The following is a 12,949-nucleotide window of genomic DNA, read 5'->3' as shown; positions in this document are numbered from 1 at the left end:
GTGGGCGGCGGGGCCGGGCCGGGCCGGGCCGGGCCGGGGCGTGCGGCGGCGGCGGGGCAGTCAGCCTGCGCGCTGGGCACCGTGCGGGCGTGCGGCGGCCGGTAGCGAGGCTCGGAGCAGCCAGCGTCCCCGCCACGTAAGTAGCTTTGATGCGGCGGGGGAAGACGATGCCCTGCTGAAGGAGAGCGGCGCGGTCAGCCTTTCCTTCCCTCTTGTGCAACCCTCGGGCGTGGGGTGGGGAATCCCAAACAAAACCTGCGATCTGTTTTATTATTATTATTATTATTATTATTATTTTTATTTTAAGCGATTGCACAGATTATCGCACCCGCAGTGAGAATTGAGCCCCCTGTTTGCAGCGTTGTTTTTTTTCTTCCCCTTTTTCCTTTGTGCCCCCAATCCCAAATCCCGTTGTGCGGTGAAAGCGTTCATCCTCCCTTACACTTTTTGTTCTGTCGGAGCGGAGGTCGCAGCGGCCCCCAACTCCCTTTTCCCCACGCGGAGCCGCGGTTCGGGGCGGCCCCCCGGAGCCTCTCGCCGCGCCGCGCTTCCTTTTGTCGGCCCGGCGTCCGCTGCACGCTCCCGGTTAAATGCTCCCTCGCTATTTCGCGGGGCATTTTCGGAGCGCCGCGGGCGCCAGCGGCGGAGCTGCCACGCCATCTACAGCCCGGCCTCGGCAGCGCGGATCAGCCTCGCTGTAGAAGAGAGAAAAAGGACGGTCCCCGTGCGCGTAGCGCCCGACTTAACCTTTTGTTTTCGCCCCGCGGCAGCGCCGAGCCCCGACCGCGCCGCTCCCTGCCGCGCCGCCCCCCCGCTCCGCTCCGCGCCCGGCCGCCGGCGGAACAAAGGGCGGCGGGCTGAGCGCTCTCTCCCCGTGCCAGGACGCGGCGCTGAGGCTGGTCGCCCGCCGCCGCCGCGCTCCCGCTCCCGCCCCCCGGCGCACACAAAGGCGGCCGCAGCTGGACGGGCGAGGGACCGCTCTCCACGCCAGGGCTCCGGTGCAGCGTCTCGGCTGGGCTTCTCTATACTCATGAACATACAAAGGTCAACCCCTATCACGATAGCACGATATGGGAGACCGCGGAATAAAACCCAGGATTTTGAGGAGCTTTCGTCCATACGGTCCATCGAGCCAAGCCAGAGTTTTAGCCCGAATCTAGGCTCGCCGAGCCCGCCGGAGACCCCGAACTTGTCGCATTGCGTTTCTTGCATCGGGAAATACTTATTGTTGGAGCCTCTCGAGGGAGACCACGTTTTCCGAGCCGTACATCTGCACAGTGGCGAGGAGCTGGTTTGTAAGGTAATGCCTCACCTCCTTGTTATCCTCACGTCTCGTGTCAGTTTCCCGTGTCTCGCAGGAGGGCCGAGTGCAGCCGTGGGCTTCAATTATTAAATACTTTTAAAAATGAAAGGCGCAGGAGCAGCATTCAGGGTGCATCCTGGAACTTTTCCCTCTCTCCAGACAATGGCCACGTTCTAGCGGTGGCCCGCAGCCAGCTCTGCCTCTCACCCCGGGGACATTGTTCTGGAAAGAGCAGTCCTTTAAGTAGGTTTTAGCGGGAGTTCAGGGCAGGAGAAAACCTCGTCTTTCCTACTCTCACTCCTCAAAATGGAATGGGGAATTGCCAGCTTGTTTGGAGGTGTTGGACCTGCTGGCTGCCTCGGTTTTTCTCCCCATCCCTTGTTCTGGGACGGAAGAGGATGCGGAAGCGGGAAGGTCGCAATGAGCTTTGTCTCAAAAGTGATTTAAAAAAGAAAAAAAAACCCTCACGTTGAATGAATCAGCCCGAGCTTCCTCACCATGGAGCTTGTTTGCAAACATCATCCTCCCCCATTGCACAACTGAGCAAGAATAAAACCTGCACACCTACGGCTTTTGGAGGAGCAGACAAAATAGCTGGCCCGCTCTTTGTAGCCTGTCTGCCCTCCATGCCTCCTCTCTGATTGCTCTGCCCTTAGAGGTGAGCTGTTGGAGGAGTACCCCCAGATGTGTGCACGTCTGTTGAGCTATGTTATCTTCCTTTTGGGCTGAGGGAGTATTTTCCTTTGTTCCTAAATTGCAGATCTCATTGTCTGTAGTGAGCCAGACTCGTGCCCCGCAGTAGTAGTTCTTGTAACTATGGAGCAGACTGCAACCTTGCAGCAGGCACTGCAGTATTTGCATTGTTCCTAATTTAGAGAATAGTGCCCTTTGGCGATGTTGGGTGTCAAACTAATGCAAAAACTGAAAAGTAGACATATTGTAACTTGCTCACATTCCAGGGATTAATACTCGTGTTGCTGATGGTTTCATACTTCTGTGCTCAATTCATAAGTTCAGGACTGGCTCGTAGCAGAGAAGTGAAAATAATTGCTCCCGTTTCTCTCTTTGTCGAGCCTGGAGTTCAGAGGGCGATTTAAATGTGCTCACTGATTGAGTTATACAACCTGGTGTTAAGGCAACTTCGGACTTTGTGTGGTTATTCAGGGGAAAAAAGGGCCCATGACTTTGCAAAGGGCTAATATTGCATGCTGAAATGAATGCTTTGTTACTAAACTGAAACAGAGCAGGAGAATTTCTAGAATGAAAGCCAGCTTGGTGCAGCAGCACAGTGCTGCACTCTAGGACATTGGCATCTTTTCATGAAATAAACAGATCCCACAAAGCTGCTGCTCTGTGTGAAATCATAGGTGAACTCGTGTGACAAGTGGTGAAGTGGGGGCTCTGCTCTCCTTTGTTTCCTGTTTGGTTTGCAGGATTAAGGTGGTGTTTTGGTAACAGCAGGAGTGGCGTGGCTGCAGCTCACAAAGGCTGGACTTGATTTCTTTCCTCCCTTTAACCTGTATGTTTTTAAGCTGATCCCGACTTTTCAATAGTATCAGTTTTTCCATATGTGCAAGGCACTACTTCTAGCAGGGCTCCAAAAATATAATCCTGGTTCAAATTGTGGGTTTGTGAATATACAGTTGTCAGTCCTGAACTTAATTTAAAGCCTTCTTTAAAATGCCTGCGGTAACATGACTGCTATTTGTCAAGTAGCCTTCCGGCAAAGAGACCTGCTATCTGGTATCTTATTGAAGATGCTCTTGGAGATTGCTTGCACAAACATTGGGTTGGATAACAGACACATACTGATGATTCTCAAGATTCATTTGGCTGCACCCACTGACTGTACAGATGCCGTTATTTGCTTCAAGGCTCCATGGCATCCGAACAGTGGTAACTTCTCACTTCCAATTCCCAGCGAGAACTAAATCAAACTGCAGCTTATTGGACATTTGCTGAATTGAGGCCAGGGATTTTAAAAGCTGGGATACAAAGAAGCCTTTTATAAAAGGTATTCTACCCTGTAGCAGTGTGATGGTGCTTCCCATCTCCTCCTTTTCAAACACTGTGCTGATACAGATCCATACCTGCTTAACCTAGCCCAGGGGCCAGAAAATGTGGCAAATTTCTATCAGGACAATCTGGTTAGGACAGTTCTGCACTTATTTCACAAGGGATTTGAGCTCTGTGAATATTCCCACTTAAATTTTATTTTACAGCAGCCTCTTTGTAGCACGGCCATTCACTTAGAGTTCTGAGATATAAATGTCAATGAGTTCTCCTCTGGAATGATTTACACCCGGGTGATTTAAGCTACACCCCTCCCCTCCCAAGTTCTGCTTCCTTGGCTCACTGTGTCGCCAGAATGCCTCCCTGCTGATCTGCCCCCTGCAAAACGTGTGGGATCTGGCTGGCAGCCGTTAAGGTTGTGTCTGCTATGCTGGAGTGCAGCCTCACAGGTGTGGGACGAGGAGGGGGTTTCTCCATGATGTGAGTTTGGATCCTTTTCTGTGGAAAGGGATGATTAGTATTGTGCTCTGAAGCAGTGCATGGCACACATTGTGAAACCTTAGGGAGATTTGGATTGAACTGTGTCTTAAAAGCCCAGTCCTGAAAGCTTTGTAAAGGTTCAAAGAAAGCAAGGAGGTTTGCTTCTGGGAGAGTACGCAAATACTTGCTGCTGCAATACAAATGCCAGATAGAACACAAAAATAAGAAACCGTGGTTTCAATGTGTTTGGAGGCTTTACCAGGCTCTTCAATTTTGTGTTCAATTAAAATGGGACATGACTACCTTAAATTCTTTTTACCCAAGTAACAAAACATCGGAGAGCAAGTTACATATTAATAGCATTTTTATGCTGGTGGAAACACTAATCCCTTGCTTTGTAGCACATCCGGAGCAGGTATAATTAAAAACAAAAATCCCTGCCATCAATACTTGGCTTATATTCTCCTCCAGCACACTGACTGCTGTTATTCTCAATGAAGTCTTTCTTCTTCATGTAATGTGGGCATTTCTCAATCGACTCACATACTGATTCATTCGTCATCACTAGATTATAGTAACTTTTTATGTTTGGGTTTCCCAGCAGCCTTTTTAATTCCTACAGCTCATTCACAAGATCAGTGATAACATACTCGGTATTAAAGGGACACTTTGCTTTTAATGGAGCACTCGACTGAAGCACAGAGAGCTCGGGGTGGTTCTGCCTTTTCCCTTTTGAAGGGTGTTTGTCTGCACTCCAACACTGGGGCTGCTTCCCTGGTTGTCCTTCTGATCTCATAAACAGCCATTGTAGAACTGAGACTTTGAAAATGAAAGTGACTTTGCTGTTTGCGGGAGGGGAAAGAAATGCAGGAAATAAATATGAATGGTGAAGGATGATATTTAAACCTGAAAATCTGTCAATCGTTAATGGGTTAATAAAGTCAAGAGGGAGCATGGGGATCAAAGTGGATTTAATCCGACAGCTTCTCTCAAGGCAGAACTACTGGTCAAATTGTCTGTGAGTTTGGATACAAATAAACAAGCTTCAGTCTGAGAGCTGCTTGTCACTGATCTTCAGAGCTTAATTCAGATTAAGTTGTTAACTTGATCAGCTATTAGCTAATGAGTCTGTTCTTGCTACAAATTTTGGAGGCCTTTCCCATAGGGGCTCCAAATATGCGTTGTGAGGGGCTGCACAGCTTGTTTTGTCTTGTCCTCTATGCCGTGAGCCCGTGACATCCTGTTTGCCTCAGTACAGTATAAACTATGCTCAGAGGTGCTCTGTTAACAGAATTAGATACGCTGTCATTCACTGTCCTTCGCAGCGCTAACCTTGGCTTTACTGTCATTGTTCCTGCAGGTGTTTGATATTGGCTGCTACCAGGAGTTACTAGCACCATGTTTTTGTCTGCCTGCACATAAAAATATCAACCAAATTACTGAAATAATTCTCGGGGAGACAAAAGCGTATGTGTTCTTTGAAAGGAGCTATGGGGACATGCATTCATTTGTTCGCACCTGCAAGAAGCTTAAAGAAGAGGAAGCAGCCAAACTCTTCTATCAAATAGCTTCCGCTGTTGCACATTGCCATGATGGTGGACTGGTACTGCGAGATCTGAAGCTGCGAAAGTTTATTTTCAAGGACGAAGAAAGGTAAGAGCATCCCTTATGTTACAGGTGGAGGTGTCTGAGGTCAGGTTCAGTGTTATGGGATGCTGTGCTCTTCTTTGTTACCCTACAGTTCATTTGTGGTGCATGACGGGTTTCACTTTCCTTACTTTCCTCTGCAACCTGATCATGGGAGGATGTACCATGTGATGTTCTGACTTAGGCTTTGGAGTAATGTAAGTACAGTGGTGTTTGCGTCTGTGCCTGGCCTGTGCAGCTCCTCCTTGAGGAGTACCCTCATTCCTGAGCACAGGATGTCTCCTGCAGGAAGGCTCTGTGGAGGTGATTGGTGTAGGAGCTCCACTAACGTAAATACCACTGGTGTTCAAAGAGGAAAGGACTAAAAGATCTGCTCTGTTAAAGACAACTGGAGTCTGAAATGGCTCATTCCAGTGAGCAAGCAAGAACAGGAATACCAGCAAGTGGCTAATGCAGATATAGGTTAGAGGGAAGGGCCGGCACTGCTTTGAAGGATCACTCTGAAGACAGCTGCTTGTTGCCCTGGAAGGGTCTGGAGGCTGCTTCTGAGGGTATTGTCTGCAGTAAGACTAACACTGCCTTGCTGATGTGTGGGTGCCTGCTTTTAGTATCAGCTATTCTGGTACTTGGGGAGCTACCCTTTTTTGGTTTTATTTGTATCTCCTCCTTACATGCTTTTTTTTCCCATTAATTGTCTGGTTAATGATTGGGGGGGGGGAGGGGAGATGGAAGACAGGGAATGAAGTAAAGCTGAGTATTCCAGGTTGTTGAAGTGCTATTTCTGATGCTGAGCCATAGCTATACAGTTGAAGCTTTGGAAACTTCACGTCTTTTTCCTTGTGGCTACTGGTTTTTCTTAACTGTGTTACGTCATGTATTTTCTTGCAACTTCCACGCAAACCATTGGGGTAATGAACTCTGCCAGAGTAAAGTCAGGCTTTGACGGACGGATTAAATGGGAAGAAGGCCAGCAGAAGGAAAAACTGAATGGGGACAGAGCCTCTCTTTGTGCCTCTTCATGTCCTGATGGAGGATGGGCAGATACTTTTTCCTTTCTGGCTCAACCCCACAGGTTGTCTAAAAGCTTGCTCGAGCTGTCGAAAGGAAAAGTAGATGTTCTGGAGAGAGTCACTGAGAATAACCAACGTATATCAATTCTATTTGAGGCTGTTTGCGGAGCTATAAGAAAAGTAGGGTTTTTTGCAGGCTCAGGAAATCCATGGTCAGAGCATGACAGAAAGCTAATAGGCAGTTCAGTCATTAAAGAAAAGTTTCTGACCCTACAATAAAAAATGACAATGTCTGTCTTGTTTAAATGTTCTCTACTTGAAATTTATTAAAAGGTAAGTTTTCTAGAATGTACTTCTCCTTGTAAAGAGTTTAAAAGGAGTAAAGTAGAAGACCGTTTCTTAGTTCAGTTCAGGCAACTCAGCTATTCCCCATTTTCTTGCTGCAGACCCAATATGTATGATTACCATTCACTTCTGTTCTAATAAGAAAGCTTAAAATGCAGCTGGCTTTGTGTCCATTCAGAGAAAAATGCAAAGCAAGTAGATGTAAGCTGCACTTTCACAACTTTTATTCTGAGTTTAATAATTAAACAGCATTATAGCACCTTTGATGTAGATAACAAAGAAACTTGTGTGGAGTAGGTGGGGATTTCTGCTCTAGCTGATAATGTGCTTACATTAATATGGATTTTTTCCTGGGTATATGCAGAAACTTGTCTGGTTTCCTAAGGAGGACAGGACTGGAGCCTACTTTCCGCTGTGAACGAAGGCAGCATGAGCTCAGAGCAGTGTAGTGGGGGCGGGTGCAGGCCCTTGCTGAATACTTTTGAACTCCTACCCTGCTGCTTACTAGGAACTGAACGCAACCCGCGGCACGAGGCCAAGTCCTGCAGCCACCCAAGAAGAGTGGTGTGTACTATAATAGCAGTGTTTGCATTCGTGAATGCTTTTCGCATAACTAGTCTGCGAAATCACACAGTTGCTCACTTTTGAACAGTGTCCTGTCTTCTAATTGTACAGTAATTCACTTTAAAGGTCAAATATGACTTGCTAGTTATTTTTAAGATAACCGTAATGTGGTTCTCTTCTGGATGTGCTGTTGATTTGGATGTAGGGTGGTATTGCAATCCTTTCTCCACTAAATAAACAGTGAGATGAAATAGTGGGAGATGGAAATAGAACCTCTCAGCGACTGGCTTTTTCACATGCTCTGATCGTTAGACTGTAATCAGTTATCACTTTCAGTCAGCTGCTATATTTAGGCAGAAAGATCTTCCCAATCTTTTGGAGTTCACAGCGTGTGTGTGCATTGCTCGCACCCATCCGAGCTCGTGGTTTGGGAGCCTGCTGGCATTGCTCGTGTGCTGACAGTTGGGCTAGGTGATCTTGAGAGGGCTTTCCAACCATAATGATTCTATCGTTCTGAGGTGCCTTGCATTCAGAAACTGCTGCCTGTGTGATGGATCTGCAGAATTTGCTTTTCTTTGATACCTGTGGTAATGCAGGGAGAAGGAAAAGAGGAAAAAATGGTATTTTAAGAAAAATCTGTGAACTCTGCTGCTGTGTGTCACCTGTTCCTTACTGGAGCTCTTTTTCAGCAGTTCTTTTCCTGACTGTTTCCTCCAGTCTTTAGAGAGAGTTGCCAGACTGACAGCAGGAACCAATAAGAGTGTGAAAGATACACGAAGTCAGTTCCATTTGTTTAAAAAAGAAAATCAATTAAAGGATTTCATAGTACATGCTCCTTCCATTGATTCCAATACTGCCCTGGTAGTTGGGTATGAAATTGGAGCTTGTGAGTTTTGCAGGCAGGTGAATATGACATTAAATCTCTTTAGACTTCATTCCCATTTATCTAAACTACAGCTGGAATTTGTAAAGATTCAAAATCTTGATCTAGTAGAGTTAGGAGTGCTCTCTGCTCCTGCTGATGTCGCTGCCCGGAATGCATGTTATTTGGATGTTGCAAATTACAGTGCCCTTTTTATAACCGTAATGAACGAGGAAATAAGAAGGTAGAAGAAAGAAATGTTGGAGACTGGTAGTGCTGTGTTTTGTAGGGGTCTTGATCTTACCAGCAGCGTTCTCTTGACATACTAAATCAAAGCTAGACTGTGATGATGTGTTACATCTTGCTATTGTGTGTGTATAAATATCAGCACTTAGATGCGAAGTTCGACACTGCGGAAGCCAAACAAATTATCTGTTTTAAGGTGCTTCATCTTAGAACTTGAGTCTTGAACTGCAGAAATTTTGAAGATTGCATGCCATGAAAATGATGTGTGCTATTGGCAAGCATCTTAAGTCTTTTGTGTTTTGTTTTTGTTTGTTTCATATGAAGGAACATTGGGAAATGTTGTTTTGGGGGGAAGTGCATCTATGTTTTTCTGTCTGTAAACTATAGGTGAAATAAGCAAAGTATTGCTAATTTAGATAAGCAATTATTTAAATAAGCAAAGAATTTCAGTTAAGTTGCTTAAACCTGCAGCAGATCTTGATGAAGCAGAGCATCTAAGACATTACCGCATGGCTGGAAATGTTTTGTAAGGCTGGGTTAGCAAGCAGCAGCACATCCATTAAAAGAGGGCAGTGACTGTTAGAGTTCTGAAAACATGGAAAACACTTAATTTGCCACGCTGGGTCTCACCAGACTTTTAAGATTACGTATTAGATCCCTTTATATGTTTTCTGTTTCCACATGTGTCAGTCACTTTTCTCATCCTGGATATGAAGATGGGTCGGTGTTGCTGCTGATCTTTGTGGTGCTCTTTTATTTTTTCTCTATTCCCGTTAATGGTATTTATGGTTTTATAGTCTGCCCTCATAGTAGGCCCTTGGGCAGAGCAGCTCTGCCCTTCTGGCATCCCATAATGATGTTGCAGAATGGGCAGGGCTTTCTAGGTTGCGCTAAAAATAGCAGTATTCACAGGATAGCTAATAAAGCAGTTCATCAGTGTGATGTACAGCAGATGCTTTGAGAGAGCCACCTCAAAGATCTCGGAATTAAATCAAGCATTTATCTGCTGCTTGTCCAATGGCTTTCCTAATACAAGAACGTTTCTGCTGTCAGGGAATTAGTAATTTCTTTAATGCTTTTTTTTTAAGCCTTTAATTTTATTAAAATATTAGCTGTCATAACATTTGAAGCTTAAAGACCCTGAACATTCATCATAGTTGTTGGGGGAAATTAAAATAACTTTGGTATTTAGATATCATAATTTTCCTGTATACTTTTGAGTAAAAATGAGAAGTGATTGATAGGTGGGTGGGTTTCAATACAAATAATATCATCTAACACGTTCTGCTCTGCACCAGGGGATTCCACTAGTACTTTTGCCAATTTAGAAAGTGTGTTAGCATAACATATTTATTTGATGCTCTTAGAATTGTTTTTTCTACTCCCCTCCCCACCCTGAGTTTCTCAGCTTTAAGTGGATAATGCTAGTGACCTAGTTATGTTATCTGCAATCCTAGTGGTACAAACCTGATTCTACAAAAAACACAGAATCCTTGTACATATGTGCCTTTTTCCAAGTAGGCATTTCATTTTCTGATAGTCAGCTGTAAGTTTATTTCCCTGTATTTGTAATCCAATCAGCACTTTTTCCCCATGGTGTTAAGAATCTGTTATTTTACTGATGACTCAATAGAGAAGAGGTAAGTTAATGCTTTCCTTAAGTTCTGGTTTTCAAATGCCAAGAACATTACACACAAAGCTGATCTTTACCTGTTTTGATATTTAAGCTCTTCACCTTACCCTCAATGGATGCTGCAGGACTATATAACACCCCTTCTTTAATAGCAGAGAATTGTAGGTAAAATTTCAATCTCTCTAAACTGTTACTATTTTGCCTCTTGTGAAATACAGATTGGAAGGCAAACTTCTCTACAAATCTCTTCTGTGAAACTTCACACCTAGGAGCAGCTACACAACTGTTCTTTGCAGAAAAGTTTGTGCTTCCAGTTGCCTTTGTGGGGTTTGGTTGCAAAGCTCCTCGTTTCTCCCAATGTTCCTGGGATTAGTGTGCTATGGGTTTATTGCTGATGTGATGCCTTTCCTGATGGGGGCGTGGGAGGCAATCTGCAGATGTCAAACATCACGTCAGCTTTGTGAAGTGCTTAAATCTCCTGAGGGCATATGGAGACACAGAGGTTAAGTGTTGTGCCTTAGGTCATAAATGAAAGTAAAAGCCAGGGAGAAGTTGACTGCTGGCTGGCCGCAGGATATATCTCAAATTCCAAATGGGCCTTGAGTCCAGACATTCAGCATCCTTCAGTGAGACCATGAGTGGTTAGAGCATGTGATGTAGCTCCTATGGAGTCTGCAGCAGGTTTTGCCCGCGGACTGTGATGTCTTCTGGTATTTGCTTCGCAGCTGGATATGTAATACCTTATCTCCCTTCTGAAGGGCAGTGTGGGATGCAGCCCTGGGGGGGACCTGGAGCAGTAGAGAAGCCATGCTGGGGTCCTGCATTTACTTCAGGCTGCAGGTTGCCTCTGTGTTCTGTCCAGCCTCTCCCACCACAACCACTGACAGACCTTCCTCACTGTGTGCTGAGGTGGTTTGTGTTGGCAAGTGCCCGTATCACTTTCTTATGATGGCTCAGCACTATGTTTGTATTTGGATGACATTCTCATGGTCACCAGCTTTTTGGAAGGCTCTTTTGGAGGGGTTGTCACATTTCCCTCACTGTGAAGACTGCATATTGACTTTCTGGTCTTTTGTATGACTTTCTAAAAGTTGACTTACTCAGTTCTGCATTGCATGTTGGCTGTATTGGTTGGCATGGCTGGGTGCCCATCACACAATGCCTGTCACGAGATTCCTCTTTTTGAGGACATGCTCTCTGCAGTCCCTGGATAAAGATGTTTCTTGGGATATCTTGTGCTGAGAGTTCAACATCTGGCCATTTTGAAAACTTTGAAAGCTCCAACCATAGACTCAGTGCAAAATATATTCTGTGTTGATTTCTGAGTCTGCAGGCCTCTGAGCTGGAAGGCACCTGCAATATCAGCTGCTATGGTGAAATTCTGTTCATGTATATTTTTTTAGCTGTCCTTATCACACTGTGAAATTACTTCAAGGTTGGGAGTGGAAAAGAGCAGACTGTAAACAGGTATCAACCAGGAATTTTAATTTAGTTTTAAGCATATGCTTTTTAGTAGATATATATTACTTAGAGGCAGGTTACAGTCATCTAAGCAGAAGGTTTGCAAGTTGAGTTGTGAAATAATGGCCCTGCTTTATTTTAGAGGTGCTGGGCTTCCACTTGCAGCTCAAAAAATCTGGAGCTTTATTTGCAATATGTGGTTACATGAAAAAAAAAAAAAATGGTTTTCACTTTTTTTTTTTTCCCATGAACCTTCACCATACATTGTTTGGACAGACCTAGGAGGGGAAGAAGGAAAAAAAAAAAAAAAAAAAAAAAAAGATGAACATGGCACACAGGTGAGAGCAGAGCCTTTTAAAACTCTGACCTTTATTGTGATCTAAAAAAGTAACAGCAAGGTGAAGTAGATGCCGTGGGCCAGATGCTTATCGTATAATGGCCTCCTTGCAAGGCTGTAACCAGGCCTCTTCATGAAAGGTTCTGCACTGGATTTCAGAGCATTTACCCCACACAGACAGTCACTGCATCACTGCCTTCCTCTGTGCTTTTTGGGAAGCTTGTTGTCACCTTAAGCGGTGAGGGCATGGAAGAAGCTCAGTGCACAGCACACAGGCTGGGCTGTTCCCAGCAATCCTATCTGAATGTTTTAAGGCCAAGGCCATGGGGCCTCCAGCTTGTACCTGGAAGACTATGAGAAGTGGGTCTGGGTGCATTTTTTTTTTTAAGTGGAAACCAGCTAAAGTCAAGTTAAAAGCTCTAAGTGTGGCATGTTGACAAGGGGATGTGGGGCCGGATAGGATCCCGTTGGAGGAAGGGTGGGGGGGATATGTAATTTTTAGAGGCTTCCTTATTCCACGGAAGTACCGGTGAGGGAATCTTCCCTTAGGAACAAGGTTCATCCTGTAAAACCTTTTCTGCCTGCAAGTCCCAGTTGCCTTTTGAAACATATCCTTGAGCCTGTTTCATTATGCAAGAGACGGTTTGTCTGACAGCCTCTGTTGAGGGCTTTTTTTTTTTCCTGGAGTTGCGTAGGATGCTGTGCAATGAACTCCCAGGCTGTGTGCTGCTATGTGTTGGAAGGGATCTTAGCAGCAAAAGGAACAGGACTTAAATTGATGACGTAACATTTCCCCTCTGATCCTGAGTGCCTCGCTACCCTGGGAGGAGATCGAGTAGCTCCAAGTTCAGGATGGGTATTTGCACCAAGTTGCAAATCATCTGCGTGGGATTTGACTAGCTGCCATCCTCATCTCACTGCCTCCACAAAGGCTTCTGCATTATTTAGGAGAGATTCCTTCAGTTAAAATAATCAATTAATAAAAGAGAACTGTTTCCAGTGTCAAGCTTTTTTTTTTTTTTTTTTTTTTTTTTTTTTTTTTTTTTTT

The 12,949-nt window shown here is 45.0% G+C and overlaps 1 protein-coding gene across 1 annotated transcript in view; it reads left to right on the top strand.

The window, feature by feature from the left end:
* The first annotated feature begins 922 nt into the window (after positions 1-922).
* The window catches only part of TRIB2 (tribbles pseudokinase 2), a 20,184-nt gene continuing 8,157 nt past the window's right edge, over positions 923-12,949 (top strand). The window contains exons 1-2 of the mRNA XM_042883638.1: positions 923-1,300; positions 5,157-5,449. Coding sequence (XP_042739572.1) covers positions 1,031-1,300; positions 5,157-5,449 — 563 coding nt within the window. The 5' untranslated portion in view covers positions 923-1,030. The remainder of the gene's footprint in view (positions 1,301-5,156; positions 5,450-12,949) is intronic.

This window comes from Lagopus leucura, unplaced genomic scaffold (assembly GCF_019238085.1).
Source record: "Lagopus leucura isolate 7727_CA_CO unplaced genomic scaffold, USGS_WTPT01 Super-Scaffold_73, whole genome shotgun sequence".
Classification (NCBI taxonomy): Eukaryota; Metazoa; Chordata; class Aves; order Galliformes; family Phasianidae; genus Lagopus; species Lagopus leucura.
This window is presented reverse-complemented; position numbering and strand designations above follow the sequence as displayed.